The sequence below is a fragment of the Stigmatopora argus genome, chromosome 10 (genome assembly GCF_051989625.1).
Source record: "Stigmatopora argus isolate UIUO_Sarg chromosome 10, RoL_Sarg_1.0, whole genome shotgun sequence".
Classification (NCBI taxonomy): domain Eukaryota; kingdom Metazoa; phylum Chordata; class Actinopteri; order Syngnathiformes; family Syngnathidae; genus Stigmatopora; species Stigmatopora argus.
Window position 1 is genome coordinate 14,825,381 of NC_135396.1, and position 19,351 is coordinate 14,844,731.

General features: G+C 40.3%; 2 protein-coding genes across 3 annotated transcripts in view; one reads left to right on the plus strand and one right to left on the minus strand.

Annotated features, from left to right (window-relative positions):
* The window catches only part of inppl1a (inositol polyphosphate phosphatase-like 1a), a 34,747-nt gene extending 27,119 nt beyond the window's left edge, over positions 1–7,628 (minus strand). Inside the window, exons 1-2 of one of the 2 annotated variants that reach the window (XM_077611669.1) lie at positions 7,486–7,628; positions 7,165–7,403 (exon numbers count right to left, since the gene is read on the minus strand). In XM_077611669.1, the coding sequence (XP_077467795.1) occupies positions 7,165–7,340 (176 nt within the window). In that variant the 5' untranslated portion in view covers positions 7,341–7,403; positions 7,486–7,628. The remainder of the gene's footprint in view (positions 1–7,164; positions 7,404–7,485) is intronic. The other variant, XM_077611670.1, reaches the window with a different exon arrangement.
* Positions 7,629–14,871: 7,243 nt separating this feature from the next.
* Positions 14,872–16,366, plus strand: LOC144083793 (coxsackievirus and adenovirus receptor homolog). Its single transcript, XM_077611881.1, has 2 exons — positions 14,872–14,910; positions 15,309–16,366. The coding sequence occupies exon 2, from the start codon at positions 15,316–15,318 to the stop codon at positions 16,171–16,173; it is 858 nt and encodes a 285-aa protein (XP_077468007.1). The 5' UTR covers positions 14,872–14,910; positions 15,309–15,315; the 3' UTR covers positions 16,174–16,366.
* The last annotated feature ends 2,985 nt before the right edge of the window (positions 16,367–19,351 follow it).

The window sequence follows — 19,351 nt, forward strand, 5'->3', positions numbered from 1 at the left end:
GCCTTCAAGGCCTTCTCTGCTGGCCTAAGAAATATCTGAATCACAGACTAATGTTAATTATATTTTGTCCATGAATACTTATTAGATAATTACAAACTGTCTGTTAGCTTCCTTTCATTGATTCCCCCCTGGTTGCACTGCTTCCAGATGTGTGTTTTCATATTGAAGCAATTAACCAATCACATTTCAGCCATCATTTGTTGCCAGGGTCAGAAATCTGCCTCAAGGCCTTCACAATCAGTTCTGCAGGCTCTGCTGCATTAAACAAGCGTCGATAAGACTGTTGCTTTAACCAATCAGAATTCGATTTGGTGACACTAAGGCCTTCTCGCAGGCGTAGGGATACATCATTGCCTTGTCGCAGGCGTAGGGATACATCATCGCTTTCACCAACTATGATTGGCTAGTGATAGAGTGGACTAGCCAGAGCTAGCAAACTGTATCTGTAGCGAGCTGCACAAGTAAATATATTGTTGTGTTGATTTAATAGCGGTTTTGTCAACCCACAATGGCTGAAGGAGGAGAAGAAATAGATTTGTTTGCAGAATTACTGTCAAAGCCATTTTCAAGACGGACTTTTCAAGAAAAAAAGCTGGACATCATTAAGAAGGGTCGGACAACTCCAAAGGAAGCAAGCGGGAACGAACATTTTCAGCACTAAATCAAATAAAAACGTATGCCAGAAATACGACAGCCATAAAATAGTTTTTGCTGAAGGCGTCACTAGGAAATGCATGGGCCGCCACTGATATCACTAAACAGATCCTCTTGACATGCTTAATTTTAAGACTTGAATACAACATCCATTACATATTAGCTTTGGTGAGCTTTGGGGTAAAATATTATTATACATATATTATTCTCTAGCAAAGAATTCTAGAAATAGTTAAATTAGTTTTTGCTTTTTTTTTAAATGGAGAAGAATTGGTTCACATAATTCAATAACTTCATGGCACAATTACACCTATGGAATATCGATCTTTGTCTTTAAATAACATTGGCATACTGGGTGTTCCCTTGCAGCTGTGACATAGTTTGGGAAGTAAACTTGACACAAATAAAAATGCAGTCATGTTGTTGGAGTAATCAAAAGTAGTAATTCATGGCAGGAAAAATGGAAGGAAATTTGGTTATGACAAAGTGACAAACAAAGATTGACTGAAGCAAGCAGTATGAGTGTGGTCTCTACTTAAGTCTCCAAAACAAAACCCTCCTCATTACAGCCACACACATCAGCAGAATGGAAACATGTATGAGTCTAAAGCCCACATGAAAAAAATACATTGTGTGTGAGTCACTGGCCATTTATACACCCCAAATCCAATTTAATTGGGACATTGCATCAAATGTGAAGAAAAACAGAATACTATGACTTGCAAATCCTTTTCAAACTCATTCAAATAAGTACACTTCCAAGTACTTGCAGGTTACGAAACCCTTTCTTTATATTTATATGACTGTCCCAACATACAAAAACATGATCCAAGTTACAAAATCCACCAAATTTTAAATGCATTTCCTGTATTCATTATTTTATTTTCAAATTGTCCCGGTAACATTTTGGCCTGCTTTACTCTCTTTTGAGCGCCATTTGTCGTCACGGAGCTCATAATTTTGAATTATTGGTGTGAATTAAATGAATAAGTGGGCCCTGTTATTCATCGTAAAACAGGAGATAACAATGTGGCGTGCGGTTGACTGATATTACAAGGCAATACGACCAGCCGTAACCCACCTCCTAGGATGGCCACACTATTGAAGCAGAAGGAACCATTAAAAGCAAACATGCATGTACTCTCTGTACTGAACAACAAGATGAAGAAGCTATTAGTCCTTTAAAGTTCTATTTAATGCTAAACTGTTTTGAATTCATAATTTGAAGTTATTTAGATGTGTTTATGTGCATGTGTTCGTGTGCTAACGTTAGCACGAATAGAACATGATTTTGCATGCTTGTTATTCATTTTAATACATCAATATATAATTTTCTTATCATTTTCTTTCATTTATGTCTGCTTTTCACACCTTTCATAAAAAATTGGACACTTGATCAAGGGTTTAGTTGTTGTTTTTTTGGTCCGTGGAACGAATTACAGAATTTAGATATGAAGAACTGCTCCACTTACGAAAAAACTTCTGGAACCAATGGATTTCATAAGTAGAGGTACGACTGTAAAGGGTGCCCTGATGTCTGAGTGGTTAGCGCGTCGGCCTCACAGTGGGAGACCTGGGTTCAAATCCAGGTGGGTCCACCTGTGTGGAGTTTGCATGTTCTCCCCGGGCCTGCGTGGGTTTTCTCAGGGTACGCCGGTTTCCTCCCACATTCCAAAGACATGAATGGTAGGATGAATGGACACTCAAAATTTCCCCTAGGTATGAGTGTGAGCGTGAATGGTTGTTTGTCTCCTTGTGCCCTGCGATTGGCTGGCCACCAATTCAGGGTGTCCCCCGCCTCTGGCCCAAAGTCAGCTGGGATAGGCTTCAGACCCCCCATGACCATAGTGAGGATAAAGCGGTTCAGAAAATGAGATGAGATAGATATGGCTGTACTGACTTTCCACATATCCTTTTATTTATGTGTTTGTTTATATTATGCACATATTCTATCATTAAAAATTTGATATTTTCTACATGTTCTTATTTTACGAACCACTTATCCTCACTAGAGGGGTGCTGGAACCTATCCAAGCTAACTATGAGCATCTGAATCGGTGGCCACCCAATCCCAGGGCGCAAGGAGACGGACAACCATTCATGCTCATACTCATACCTAAGAGCAATTTAGAGTATTTAACCAACCTACCCTGTATGTTTTTAAGACATGGGAGGAAACCAGAGTGGCCAGAAAAAAACCAAGCCAGCCCAGGGAACCCACCTGCAATCAAATCCTTGTAGCCAAAACTGTGAGGCCGACATGCTAACCACTCGACCACCACCGGGCCACCGGTAGTTTCTACATGTGTTGCACAAAAATAAGGACAGAGGAAGCAGAAGTCGCTGCAGCTAAGCACCAAGGTAAGAAATTAACAACAAATCCTCTCAGGTGACACAGCATTGTTTTAATAACAGCATTAAAACCTGTTGTTGTTGTTCCTTGATGCTATTTTTTTGCATGACCACAGGTCACCAGAATTTTGTTTTCCATTGCTAATTTGGTTTTGCACTACTCTTGATGGTAATGGAGGATATTTTTGCATTTTCTACTGGCTGGCTTCATGGTTATGACCTTTCTCATGCTTTAAAAACAAGAACAGAGCCTGTATTTTGACTGATTCTTTTATAAAAGACAACAGTGTTTTTTAGGTCGTTTTGTTACCTGACATTTCGATCCCACATTTCGTCAGGCGAGAACGGTAATCCCATCGAATATTGCGGATAACGTAGACCAGACATGGCCACAAGAAGACAAAATGAACTTAATACAACTAAGAACAAAGCCTTACTGCCTGCGTACTGGATGAACAACCAAAAGAAAGATAAACAAGAAAAACAATCAATGTAGTCCAAGAATTTAAATATCTAGGAATCACTATTGACTCTCAAACAAAAGACAAAAAAAACACGGTAAATAAAATTCAATTTAATTTGTCAAATTTTAGGTTCATTAGAAACAATCTAACACCGGAGTCAGCAAAATTATATTTTGACACAATGATCATATCACTCATGACTTACTGCCTAACAAGTTGGTCATCAGCCTGCAAAACAACACTAAAACCAATTGAAACCATTTATAAGCAGACTTTGAAAGTATTGGACAGAAAGCCAAAAATGCACCACTACTGTCAGATATCAATGAACCACAAATGCCTGAACTGGAACAATACTGTTAAATATGCAGATGCCACCTTAGTCTACAAAATCTTCCAACACAAAGCCTGCAAGATTTTGTACAAAAAAATTCCAACACATCAACAAGGGCTGGCTCTAGAGGTGACTGTGTAGTTCCCTTCAAAAGAAAGCTTTCAGCCAAAGCACCTTCTCTGTCCGGGCCGCACATACCAGGAACTCAATACGAATTAACATACATGAACTCCAGTCTCTGAACCTCTTCACCAATCATCTTAAAGCCTGGCTGTTGACAAGCAAAATTGCGATCACGACGCTGTCTTAAATTGTGCTATGGGTGTGTGTGTATGTGTCTAGTACAGTGTTTTTTAACCTGAGTTCGATCGAAACCCAGGGGTTCGGTGAGTGGGTCTCAGGGGTTCGGTGGAGCCTCTGCCTCGGAGGTCAAGACACATCAACTCAACATGTCTATTCACGATAACATGCCCCGCTTGACCATCACTGGCTGCAGATGATCACGTGACATGGATTGGCCAATCAGTGCTGTGAGGAATTGTTTATATCTTGAATTTGAAAAAAATCATATTTTATTTTACACTAAAGTAGGGTTTGGTGAATCCACATATGAAACTGGTGGGGTGCGATGAATGCGCAAATGAAACTGGTGGGGTTCAATGAATGCGCATATAAAACTGGTGGGGTTCGATGATTGCGCATATGAAACTGGTGGGGTTCGGTAGCTCCAACAAGGTTAAGAACCACTGGTCTAGTTTGAGTCATTGTTTATCTTGTACCTACACAAGGGACTAAAGATGGAAATTAGCCAGCAGCTACAATCTTACATAATTACATATATTTGTACATTAAAATGATTATAAATATGTTCATCAATATGTGCTGTCCCTTATTAAATAAGTAAATCAATCAAATCAATCAACTGTTTCATCCCAAACGCGAAGCTGTACCTCGCTTAAAGGGGGCTCCCCTTCAAGGACTTGGACTAAAACGCCCATTAAGCTTTTATTAGTTTTTTATTTTACATTTTTTATTTTTTATTTGAGGACAGCCTGTAATATTTTTCTTACTTGATATCAATGTTTCCCCATTCTATGTAAATGTTCTGAAAACTAAAATCTAAAACTAAAACTGGGTTAAGTTCATCCAACTTTTTAATTATTTTTGTTATTTTTTGTAAATGGCCATATGTGAGGTAAATTTACACCATTTTTGTGAGGCTGAAAATAGTCTCTTTCCCAATGATGATGATGTCTTCAGTAGGTTATTTTATTTGTTTCATATTTTGGTTTAAAGGCAAATTTATAATAAAGATGCCTGTCAAAATTTCTGCAGGTTTTATTCTTTGCTTTTCATAGTGTAAGGAGGGAGTCGTCTTATCTTTATAGCACAACAAAAAAACAAAAATGCTTTTTTAAAAATATATTTTCTTATAAAATACTAAGCATGTGTGTATGTATGTGTCCTCGTTTACCTTCAACCTGCACAAGAGACTAAAGATGGAAATTAGCCCCCGGCTACAATTTACATATTCACATATATATGTTCATGAATATGAATATGTTCATTTGTGTGCTGTCCCTTATGAAATAAATCAAACCCAAACTTTCATAATTGAATAAAGAGGAATGTAATTTATTTAACTTATTCAATAGGTGAGTAGATTTTGTTGCAGTTTTATAGATTGTGTTCATACAACGGTCAGGCCTTTTTATACCTTCATGACAATTAACAAAGTTGTAAAATTTACTTCAGTATAGAGCAGTCACAACCGGTCAATAGAAAAGCAACCACATTTTCCTTGTGATCACTCAGCACACCGAGGTGTTTACGCTCTAAAAGCAGTGAAGTAGGCACTGTTCACCCAAAATGAGTTACAAGTATAGACTGTATGAACTCAGCATGGGGCAAATGATTAGATGAGGAATGCAGGTCAAGTCAATGTCACAGCATTCAGTCACGTGACACATGCACAGATGCGATGAACCTAAATGATTTGAGGAAGGCATGTGACTTACCTTGTAGATTTTAGACATGTTACTTTTAACGTGGCCAAGTCATCGAAGGAGACATTACCGACAGTTGAGTTTGTTTAAATGTTTTTGTCTAGCAAAAAGGGAGTGGTGGCACAGTATTAATAGGATGAAAGTGATGTTTTATCATCTATTTCATTGAGGACTAGGATAAGGAAATTTGTTTTTAGGATAGAAATAGAGGCTAACAGGAGCATGAACGCAAAAGAACAAGAACACGGCCAAAATGAGCGATTATGAGATGCAAGACAACACAGATCCGATCCACTATCCAAGTGATTTCTCCCTGATGTTTCCTTAATGTTTTTAATGCCTTGTAAATACCTGTGCAAAGAGCAGCCTTATTGAAATGTCCTCAACCCACTGTCCTCATTTGAGGACAGCCTGTAATATTTTTCTTACGTGATATCAATGTGTTTCCCCATTCTATGTAAATGTTCTGAAAACTAAAATCTAAAACTAAAAATGGGTTAGGTTCATCCAACTGGAACATGTGAAATGCATCTTAACTACCAGCTATCTTTTAATTTAAACCTCTTTTTGTTTCACCACTGGTATTTGGTTAATAGCAAGGTTCAGCACCCACCCACAGTGCTGAGTGCCCTGTAAAATAGGACCTCGACCACATGTATCAGATGATAGACATGAGCAGCTCTCAGACTACTGAATGCTAGGCAAACATGGTTTCTCTTCCTCTCTCCTCTGCTGCCCATGCACACGAAACTAGCTAGCATTTGCATGTAGGTATATCAAGAAATATTACTTTAAAAATCAAGAAAATAGACAGCCCGGTAGAGCGAGTGGTTAGCGTGTCGGCCTCACAGCTCTGGGGTATTGGGTTCGAATCCAAGTCGGTCCACCTGTGTGGAGTTTGCATGTTCTCCCCGGGCCTGTGTGGGTTTTCTCCAGGTACTCGGGTTTCCTCCTACATTCCAAAAACATGCATGGTAGGCTGATTGGACACTAAATTGCCCCAGGTATGGGTTTGAGTGTGCATGATTGTCCGTCTCCTTGTGCCCTGCGATCGGCTGGCCACCGATTCGGGGTGTCAGCTGGGATAGGCTCCAGCACCCCCTGCGACTCTAATGAGGATAAAGCAGTTCAGTAAATGAGACGAGATGAATCAAGAAAATATCCCAAAAGAACAGCACAGGCAGTACGTACATTCATTCCACTTTTAAACTCCCCGAAGACATTGCGCTTCGACGTAAACGTTAAAAGTGCCAAACAGACGAACAAGAACTAATTTTAGGCAGCAAACAAGAGTAAAGACGTCAACAAAATGTTTGTGTCATAAAACGAGCTTTTCGACAGTTGAAGTACTTACAGTACACACAAAGCGTAAGCGCCGTTGACGCTCTCGCTGTCCCGTACCAGGAAGCTGCCGTCCCTCCCGGCGCGAGCCAGCAACTCCTCGGCCGCTGCTCGACTGAGATCCCGGTGATACCACATCGGCGGTGCGGGCCCGAGTGGAGAGAGCCCACCACCGCCACCTCCGGCCATGGCCACAGCCCCTCGAACCGGCGTCGACTGCTTCCCGAGTCGTCCGAAAAGCTCCCAGCCTGTCTTCAGGCGGGTAAAAAATGAAACCGTTGAGTTAAGACCTGAGCAAAGTGACCAAAAAAGAAAAACTTTAGCGCTAACTAACTTTAGCCAACAAGTTCCCGACGCGTTGAGTTAGGTGGGTAGCTGTATGTCGTGTTTCTGTTCTTGCAAAGCTCGTCACCGTCCTCTTTCGCTTCCCCACGACCACGGAAATCTGGGTATGTAAATCCACTGTGGAAAGCGGGGAACAGTGGTGGACATTGCCGACGTTCGCACACTGTCTCCTCCATCTGTAAACACGCAAAATTTGGACAAGAGTTTCAAAATAAAAGCCGCGATTGAGCAATTCCCTTTTTAGTGTTGTAATTTTGTAGGAATGTTTGGTTGTTAAAATGACTAGCTTTATAACGCTCTTTAAGTGTCAGAATTGGTGCATTTGAGAACATTAAAAATAAGAGCTACGGAAAATGATGAATGAAATTCATTCATTCATTTGCTGAACCGCTTAGTCCTCACAATGATCGCAGGGGGTGCCAGAGCCTATCCCAGCTGACTTCAGCACGAGGTGGAGAACACCCTGATTTGGTGCCCAGCCAATTGCACGGCACGAGGAGACAGACAACCATTCAACAAAAACAAAAACCACCTATGCAAAAATAATTTTATTTATTCATAATGATGAATAAATTATCTTAAAGGTAATAGTTACAATTATAGCCATCACCGTCATTATTATCTTGTATACATATGATATTTCTATATGTATGTTCTTTATTGTTTCAGCTGCCTCGTGGTGTAGAGGTTTACTCGCCTGACTTCGGTGTGGGCTCAATTCCCACTGGTGGCTGTATGATTGGGAGTGTGGGTGGTCGTTTGTCTCTATGTCTGCCCTACTACTGACTGGCGACCAGTCTGGGTTGTAGTCTGTCTTTCGCCCGACAACAGTTGGGTTAGGCTCCAGCACCCCCCGCAACCCTTCCGAGGATGCCCGGTATCGAAGATGATGATGATGATGAATAGCTAACACACATCTACGCTGCTTGGAACAAATAATGAAAATGCATACGTGTCATTGAAAAGTAATTGAGATTAACTTTCAAAACAATTTAACGCTTTGACAACGTGAAAAAATGCAAATCTTATTTAGAACATGATGTTGCATAAGTGGTAAGTTAAAATGGCAAGCCAAACGTGAAAACTTTCAACATTTTAATTTTTTATGGAAATTCATGGAAAATTAAACATTTCTGGATTTTTATTGTTTTGATTCTCCAATTTTTTATACAAAATAAAGACTGGTGTCATAGACTACATTAGATTCATCATACAGTAACCCCTCGAATATTGCGGCTAATGTAGACCAGACATGTCCGCGATAATCGAAAAATCGCAAAACAGGGTCAGCCCTATTAGTATAACTTTTTTTTCTTCAGTGCTGAGTCCCCAGTAGCAAGTGTCTTCCGCTTGCAAGTTTCAGCGTGGATTTTCACGTTTTTATGAACCTTATTAAAAATATATATTTAAAAAAATAATAATAATAGCTGAAAAAAATTGCTAAGTAGTGAATTTGCGATAAGTGACGACGCGATAATCGAGGGATTATTGTATTTGGCCGCCCATCCTCGAAAGGGTTGCGGGGGTTGCTGAAGCCTAACCCAGCTGTCGTCGGGCAAAAAGCAGACTACACCCTAGACTGGTCGACAGTCAGTCGTTGGGCACACAGAGACGGACAACCACTCAGACTGCCACCAAGCGGGAATCGAACCCAGACGGCCTGCCCCAAAGTCAGGCGGAGGAACCACTGCATCATCGTCTGGCGTATGTTCATTAGACTATATGAATGATCAAATAAAAAGGCACTCACTCATCCATGAAATAATAAGTGCTGTCAATAATCAATTTGATTTCCTAAGTAAATCCTGAAACTAGTTATCGCTGTGCATCCTTCAAGTTTACAACAGACGTCTTGCACTCACTTGCTTTTTGAACATTCTCCAATCCTATTGTTATGCAATCATTTGTTTTCTCAGAACTCAAAACACATACAGAAATACACATAGAGGGCAGACGGGCACCACTGGAGACTTTCTATGATTACGACTATAAAACCCAGTGGCAGTGGACATGAAGATAACATAAAATGTAAAGCGGTGTGTAACTATACATATAATATACATATACATATAATAACAAAACAACAAAATATTTGACTATACTAACAAAGAAGTCATACTATATTTGCATATTCCATTGGATTGGACACCTGCTTGCTTCATACATTGTGGTGTCCATGCTCATGAGAATGGAGATTGAATCTTCCATTTGAGGGATACAATGAATTGAATTTTAGGGTGAGGGATTTGAAGATAAAATCCAACTTGAAAAAAAATGATTGCATAACAATTCATCTTCCGCTTATTTGAGGTCAGGTCGCAGGGGCAGCTGCTTCAGCAAGGAAGACCAGACTTCCCTCCGACCAGCCACTTAATCCAGTTCTTTGCCCGAGCCAACTCATCTGGCTCCTCCTGATGCGGAAGAGCAGTGGCCCCACTCCGAGTATCTCCCAGCTTCTCACCCTATCTCTAAGGGAGAGTCCGGACCAATGTTCCCTCTAATTTTTTGTTGGTCTGAGCAGAAAGACAACCTCCCTGAGCGCACTGAGTACCAGTGTGAGCAACATCATCGGTACTCGGATGATTCGCCTAAAGACGTTTCGCCGACGGACGTTTGACAGACGGGCAGGTCGCCGAATGGACGTTCCGCTGAACGTTCATTCGGCCGAACGAAGGTTTCGCCGAAACGGGATTCGTGCGCTCGCCCCGCCCCCGGATCGTGTGTGTACAAGTTTTTCAACCTCGGCCCGTGGGCCATATACGGCCCGTTAGGATTTTTAATCCGGCCCGCCGCCGGTGTTGTCCAAATTATAGTAAAAATCAATGTTAGTCTACCATCAATGGCAGCCCGGGAATAAGCACTCTTGGGCGGGCATGGCAGTCCGAGAATAAGCACTCTTGGGCGGGCAGATGTAGCAGAACCGAGCCGTAAAATGACAGCAATCGTGTCAAATCCATCTTAAAACAGCATTTAATGATTAAATACAAATACTGGAGCTCTTTGGACATTAGAACCGAGCCCAGGGAAGTGAATTCCTCCGTAAAATGTCGCGATGATATCGCGATGGAGGCAAAAAAACGTCTATAGACGTCCATTCGCCAAACGGCTCAAAATGCTCTCAAATTCGGTCAAATCCAGCCGAAAACAGCGTTTAATGATTAAATAAAATTACTGGAGCTCTTTGGACATTAGAACCGAGCCCAGGGAAGTGAATTCCTCGGTAAAATGTCGCGATGATGTCGCGATGGAGGCAAAAAAACGTCCATATACGTCCATTCGCCAAACAGCTCAAAATTCTCTCAAATTCGGTCAAATCCAGCTGAAAACAGCGTTTAATGATTAAATACAAATACTAGTATTTGTATTTAATCATTAAACTAACAAATACTAGTATTTGTATTTAATCATTAAATGCTGTTTGAACGAACGTTCATTCGGCGACCTGTCCATCTGTCAAACGTCCGTCGGCGAAACGTCTTTAGGCGAATCATCCGGTCACGACATCATCATTGCTCGCTATGGGCACACCAGTATCACACCTGCCACAAGCAGGTGCATGTCAATGTTCCCTCTAATTTTTCATGTAAAACATGCTGTAAAACACAAAAAACATGAGTGGACAGAGCTACTGCCACTGGCTGCCGCTTAAACGGCGCCATCATGGGGTAAAAAAAAAGGGAAAAAAATGATTTTTTTTTTACTGCGCACCATATGATTGCTGCTGCGCAGAGAAGACGAGAGTAGTGCGCAATTGCGCACGCGCGCAGCTTAGAGGGAACATTGGTCCGGACATCCTGCGGAGGAAACTCATTTCAATCGCTTCGACATGGGACCTTGTTCTTTCGGCCACAACTCACAGCTCGTGACCATAGATGAGGCTGGGAATGTAGATCGACCAGTAAATAGAGAGCTTTTGCCCTTTCGGCTCAGCTCCTTCTTCAACACCACGGACTGATGCAGAGTCCGGATCACTGTAGACGCTGCACCGATCCGCCTGTTGATCTCCCATTCCATTGTTCCCCCACTCGTGAACAAGATCCCGAGATACTTACCATATTTTCCCCACACATAAGCCGCACCCTTAAAAGTGCCTTAAAATTGGTTAACTTTATTCATCCCGTATTCGGGAAATTTCATTGTGGCAGTAGCAAGAGGGTGATTAGACAGAACAACAAAGCAAAAGCACAAAGTACAAAGCAAAACAAAGTAAATGGGATCATTGAGAATCACCAAATCAAATTATTAAGACAGAAAAGCAGCAAAAACACCAAACGAGCAAGAGTGGACGGAGCTACCGCCGCCGGCTGCCACTTGAACGGCGCCATCTTGGTTGCGGTAGCTAAAACGGATACAGACTCAAAAATATGTTGTAAAGTTGGACAAAAACTGCTCAAAAATCATTGAATTTTAAAATTTCTTGTATAAGCCGCCCCCTGATTCACAATTTTCACCTCCATATTCATGTTTTTAATAGGGACTACGAATGTGTTACTTTGAAGGGAAAATATTAAGAAAAATCATCGCATGTGGTATTTCTGAGATACTGTAAGTACAAAAAGCACATTATTAGGGTCAATATCATAAGGAAGTTATTAATTCATCCAGTAATGGTTATTTTCTTACTGCAAAACAGAAAATAACCATAAATGGTAAATGTTAATTTGCCGACATCCACTGGTGAAAAAGAGTATAGCAACACTGTAAGGCATGTACTCTTGATTCAGTCATCTTTTTTCTGTTACAAATGTGGCTTATATGTGAAAAAAATACGGTAAACCTTGAGGAAGAACCTAGTCCCTGACCTGGAGAGGGCATGCTACCTTTTTCTGGCTGAGGACCATGGTCTCAGATTTGGAGGTGCTGATTCTTGTCCCAGCCGCTTCACTCTCTGTTGCAAATCGCTCTTTGGAGATCACGGCCTGATCAAGCCAACAGAACCACATCATCTGCAAAAACCAGTGATGCGATACTGAGGCCACCAAACTGAACCCCCTCAACGTCAAGGCTGTGTCTAGATCAGGGGTGGGCAAAGTATTCCACAAAGGGCTGCAGTGGGTGCAGGTTTTCATTCCAACCCAGAAAGAGGACACCTTTTCACAAATCTGGTGTCCTACAAGTGCAAACAGTGGATTGCAGTGAGGTGCTTCTTGTTCTCTGCAGAAATCTCATTGGGTAAAGTGTCTTTGCTGTATCGGTTGCAACAAAAACCTGCACCCACAGCGGCTCTCGAGGACCGGTTTGTCCACCCCTGGTCTAGATAGTCTGTCCTAAAAGTTATGAACAGAGTCGGTGACCTAGGGCAGCCTTGGCGGATTCTAAGCCCTACTGGAAATGGATCTATATTACTGCCGGCTATGTGGACAAGACTCAGGGATTCTGGTACCCCACATTTGCAGAGTAACCCCCACTATACTCCATGGGGAACACAGTTGAATGTCATCTCGAAGTTCATAAAACACATGTAGGCTGGTTGGCCCCGTGCCACTGACAACGCGACACTTCCCATCCATTTTGACTCAAAATGGGTATATATAAAATATGGCTATATTCCTAAATAATATTTCAATTGTGGGCCAAGTTTTGATATCTGAAAAGCTCCAGTGTTTATATTTAAGCTCCAGTGTTTGTATTTAATCACTAAATGCTGCTAGGAAGTGGATTTTACCCCATTTCAGTGCAATTTTTGCCATTTCGCCATTGACGTCCATCGCTGTCTTTTCCCGGGGAAATCACCCCCCTGGCCCGGTTGTAATGTCTCAAAAGCTCCAGTATTTGTATTTAATCAATAAATGCTGCTGGGAAGTGGATTTTACCCCATTTAGTGCAATTTTTGCCATTTCGCGTATGGACGTATATGGACGTATCGACGTTCATCGCTGTCTTTTTCCCGGGGAAATGATACTGGATTTTACCCGTTGAAGGCGCTACGAGAAAATGCACGGACCGCCACTGATTTTGAGTGTATTGGAAGTCTAGTGCCATCAATTGTAGCCAATGAGGTAAATCAGGGCCCTAAAATTGTTACTGTATTTATTTGAGTATAACGAGCATAATTTTGTAAAAAAAAAAAAACGAATCAAAGTTCGGGGGCACGTTATACAAAAATCCGAGTGAAACACTGCCCTCTGCCGGTGGAAAAAGTCCCCCACGCAGCCGTTATGTATAATGGGAGACATAAAACGTGTCTTAGCCTTCTGGCCACTGGCTAATAGTAAGGGTAAAAATAAAATAAAAAGTCCACCCTGGGAGTGCTATCTTCGCTCAAGAAGAATGGAATCAATTGTTTGGTGAATCTCATGATGATGAATCAGACTGAACATTTTTAAATATTGTGATGATGAATGAGACAAAGGATTTAAAATTGTAAATTCCATTTGAGAATTGTGTTCATATTGGTAGTAGTAGTTTGTTTTACCAGGTTTTCGTACCGTATGTTGTGGATAAATGTTTTGTCATGGCAACATGTCTTCAGCATTTGCCAGTTACCAGTACCAGTGCAATCGTTGGTGTCAACTGAGAAAAACTGAAAAAAAATGTATACCAATTTTTAGTCACAAATTATGGGTGCGCGTTGTACTCGAATAAATACAGTAATGTTTTTCTATTTGTCCTGAGTACTACATATTGGTTCTGTATGTAAAATCCAACTCTCATGTTTTATTGGTGTCCAGAAGCAGTCCTGACTAATTTTGCACTCTTGATAGACAACTGTATTTTTCCTGCGAACAGTCAAATGGCATTAAAACATTTTCTTTCTTTTGTTTTTGGTTCATATTACAAAGAAAAGGACTTTGGCTTGTGGCTCAGGTAAATCCAATCTATCGGTTACAGTCCTTTTAAAGTTGTGCTTAAATATAGTATAAATGTTAAGTGTTCTCAGTTTTCACCAAAGATGAAAGTTGGGCATAGTTTGAATTAGTAAATTCCAATCATATAAGGGTAAGAAAGTCAAAATAAGTCTCAGACTCCTGTCTGATAAATGCTGTGGCAAATAGAGTTTGAGTTTAATTTATTTACTAAAGTGTCAGGATCATTACAATACATATTAATGAATATATATATATATATATATATATATATATATATATATATATATATACATGTAAATATGTAATAATATAGCCGAAGGCTAATTTCCATCCTTAGTTTCTTATGGAGGTTGGTGTTAAAAATACAAGATAAAATCAATAAGATGAGGGAGAGAAAACAAAGATAAAATACTTTTTTTCTTTACAAAACTAGCTAGAAAGTCTTTATTTAGTGCCTCTATGATACTAAGAGGCTCTTTTACCTTTGATCTCTTTGATCTCTTTGATCTTCTGATCATATATAAATTCTGTTTTTTCCATTATGAATTTAAACGCCATATACCTAGTTTTAGTTGGAGTGAATCCTTCTCTGCAAAGCTAAGCAGGTAAATAATCCTAACTTTTTTTAGACAGAATTGCAGTGCTATGTATTTGTCATAATACCCCGAGTCGTGTAGTCTTCCTTTTGTATTTCTTTAAATTGTGTCATGAAAAAATAGTTTCCAAAGTCAAGTATATGTTTTCATTTTATAGCTAAGTATTACTGACTGATAGCTTTTACAATTTTAATAATGCTTACAATTTTAATAATGCTTCATATATGCTATTGATCGCAGAGTTCTTGTGTTTTCCATAATCTTTTTTTCTTACAATTTTAATGAAAAAAAATGCTTATGTCAATTGAACGCTTTTATAAAATATTGTAGACATTGCCAACTAGTCACATTAACTCAGAGAAAATACATGTTATTCATTCCGGTGTGCTTTTGTTTGTACTTGCCAGGGTATACATGGCTATGATGTGGTACCTTCTTTGGCCTTCTGTCCTCCTGGGAGTGATTTGCAACATTGCTCCAGGACGTCCTCTGGATATTAACTTGGAAAAGAACCACTACTACGCCGCTACCGGGTCGGATATCCAGCTGCCCTGTACGTACACCGACACTGTGCACACGCATGAAAACATGGAAGTCCTGTGGAGTATCATACCTGCAGACGGAAAAGAACAGCCCATCATTTGGTTCACTGGAGGCCACTTGTATTCTGATCAGTACAAACCAATGGAGGGCAGGGTCCACTTCAGATCAGGAGATCCCCGAAATGGAGACGCGACGATCAACATCAAAGACGTCCGTCCCTCAGACATGGAGACGTACACGTGTTTTGTGAAGAACCTACCAGGATTGGACCAGAAGAAGATGGACCTGACGATCATGGAGGCACCCAGTCAGCCTCTGTGCAGTTTGGATAAGGGCAACCACCCCACGATGCTCAAATGCAGATCTTTGCGCGGCACCCCACCTTTGAATTACAACTGGGCCAAGACCACTGGAAACAAGGTCTTGCCTACTCAAAGTATTGTGGACCCAATAGATGGCACCTTGCATTTGGACAATACTGAACGTGAGTGTGGAACCTTTCGCTGCACCGTGGAAAGTATGGTGGCCACCAAACACTGTGACCTTCACATTGACTGTTTGACGGCCCAGGACACAAATGTGAGCAGTCCACTATTGATGACAGCCACTGGAATCTCTGCCATCACAATCACTATCACCATTGTCCTTTTCGCAGTTGTCATTTCTGTAGTCGTCTTCTACAAACGAGGAAAAAAATCAGTGGAGGTTTCTAACACAGTAGTATTATAATTAGACACATTTTCTTTTGCTTGACAGCGCCAACAACAGTGATGTCACAAGTGTTGAGATTATGTTAGTATGTTGATTTTCTTTACCACAACAGCATTTTGATTGGAATGTGGCTTTGATTGTTCATTTGTGTTGAATCTATTAAACAAGTTCTATAAATCCATCATAGGTCAGCTGTCTTTTGTACACACTTGCAAACTTTGAAAATGAACAGAAAACTGAAAGATGGTAATTAAACAAAAAAATTGTTTAAACATTGCCATCTTTGTTCTAACACTTAATGGAAAACCTATTGACTGATTTCAAATAAAGAAAAACTGATCATAATTTATAAAAATAAATTGAATGAAGTTTAATCTCATCTAAAATAAACCCAAACATAGTTTGGTGATGATTGCACAGTTATTCATCGCATTGTGCCCTGTTATTGGCCGGTGTTAGCATTGTGTCTTGGCCTCGTACTTACAACCCCATGTGTTCGTCTTGAATTGAATTGAATGCTTTTATTGTCATGATGCAAGTATAATTAAATTTATGTTTTGGGATATCGTAGAGTTTCATGTGCTGGTTAGATCAACTTTGCAAGCTGTGATCCTTTAACAATCATCAAAGAGTACAAAGTAAATACATGACAAAATGTATTATTTACATCACATTCCTAGATATATTACCATCGGTATTATTTGTCACATATTCATCATAATCTGTATGTAGTGTGCAATGAAGAGCATGATGTAATTTAAAAGCTAAATGAGAAATTTGCCAACCATAATGACCCTGGTAAAGAATAACACAGTTGATAAACCATCATGTCAGATACAAAATTCACTTTACTTGCAAATTTAAAATAGTAGACAAACAATTCATGTGAACATTTTGGAATACATTTTATCAAGAGTTATTGACCTTCCTAAGAAAGTAATTGCTTGCAATTGTACATAATTCAAAATTTATCAACTATTCATTCATTCATTCATTTTCTGAACCGTTTATCCTCACAAAGGTCGCAAGGGATGCCGAACTGACTTCGTGACGGAGGCGGGGGACGCCGTGAATCGGTGGCCAGCCGGTCGCAGGGCATGAGGAGAGGGACAACCATTCGCACTCATACCTAGGGGCAATTTAGAATGTCCAACCAGCCTACCATGCGTGTTTTTGGAATGTGGGAGGAAACTTGAGTGCCCAGCGAAAACATGCAAATTACACTCTGGATGGCCGACCTGGATTTGAACCCAGGACCTCTGAACTGCGAGTCCGACATGCTAAACACTCATCCGCCAGGCATCTGTGTGTATTACGGACTTTGGACTTATAGGTCCTACAGTGCCCAAAGTAGATTTATAGAAGTGGGCAAGTGGTTAGCAGGTCGCCTTCACAGTTCTGAGATTGAAGGTTCAATTCCACGTTCGGACCATCCTGGCTGGAGTTTGCTTGTTCTCCCTGGGCCTGTGTGGACTTTCTCTGGGACCCTCCTACATCCCAAAGACATGCATGGTATGTTGGTTGGACACTCTAAATTAAGCTTGAGTGTAAATGGTTGTCCGTCTTCTTGTGCTTTGCGATTGGTAGGCTACTTCTTATCAAGTTTGTCAAATTTGTAACTCAGTCGACCAATTTGTATCATTTTTGCAATATTCAAAACGCAGGCTACATCAAAGCCCATTTTATATAAACAATGTTTGTTCTTTTCTACTGAATCTGGCTGGGTATGACTTCACTAAATGTCTGCGCAAATCAAATTCCCAGCACATACACACATGAGGCTTAGGAAACTGGAAACCAATAATTAGCCAGAAGAAAAGCTTGCTAACCACTGGGTCTAGATTTAAGAGTTCACGATTCCTTCGATTGCAATTTCTAGTTATTTTATTGCTACAAACACGTGTTTATGTGCTTGTCAATGGGTTTTAAAGATTATCTATTCCCAGAATTATTATACTACAATACAGTATATAATACCATTTATTGTTAAAAACATGTCTGTCTAAGCAAAACGGTATATTTTACGAGGGAATAAAAATCTGTCTTTTTGACCCTTCCATCCAAAGCCAAAAAATAAGTTGTTTTTTTTAAATAATAAATACACAAACTTGGCAGTGCAAAAACGATCTGTCTATCAGTACAGTGATCAAAAAATATAAGCATTTTTATCAATCTTATCAATATAATAGTAACCAGAATGGTAAAATTATCTGCATCATGATGTTGCTAAAATAAATTAATTTAACCTAAGACAATTGGGAACGACTCCAGCTTCTGTTTGACCCTGACACTGATAAGAAGTCTAGTTAAGTAAAAATAATTATGAAGTGTCAAATTATTCCCTCCACAGCAGCTGTTGTGGACAAATTTTGTTGCTGTTGTTTTGCAAATTTTTGCTCCAAAATTTGAGCGAACCAAGTATCCACGAATTGACCAAATATTACCGTGAATACTTAAATTTTATTTATGGGTTTTCTCACAGATACAAAACACCCCAAATACACAATGCCTAAAAAATACAAGAAAAGAAACACCAATAGGAGAAACAAGATGTGAAATCACCTTTATTAATTTACCCAGAAACAAGAGGTACAGGTAAGGGGAAAGTACTTTATAGTTCAGATCAGCGTAGAAAGAAACGAGGTAAGCAGGAGAAGAAGTGATGCGACTGAAAACGTACCCAGTTGCTGAGCATTGTTAATGTAATACTCAGCTACCTTTGTGTTAGGATTTGCACCATTGAACCACAACTGCATGCATCGCCCTGATGTTTTCGGAAGTGTAGTGTAAAGGTAAGAGTTAGACCAGATTTGTTCACACATGGACTTTGGCGTTGGGTAGACATCGGACCACTTTTTACATTTGCTTCCAACAGGGCATTGGTTGATACCTGAAATGGAGAAAGATTTTTTTCGGGGGTGGTTTTCAGCGTTAAAGTGCAAGACAAGACCTTGATCAAGGAAAAAGAATCTTGATTATGAACACACTGAGGCGGGCCGGCGGGTTGAGTGGTTAACACGTCGGCCTCTCAGCTCTGGGGTCCTGGGTTCAAACCCAGGTCGGTCCACGTGTCTGGAGTTTGGATGTTCTCCCGTGGGTTTTCTCCGGGTACTCCGGTTTCCTCTCACATTCCAAAAACATGCATGGTAGGCTGATTGGACACTAAATTGTGCCTAGGTGTGAGTGCAATCGTTGG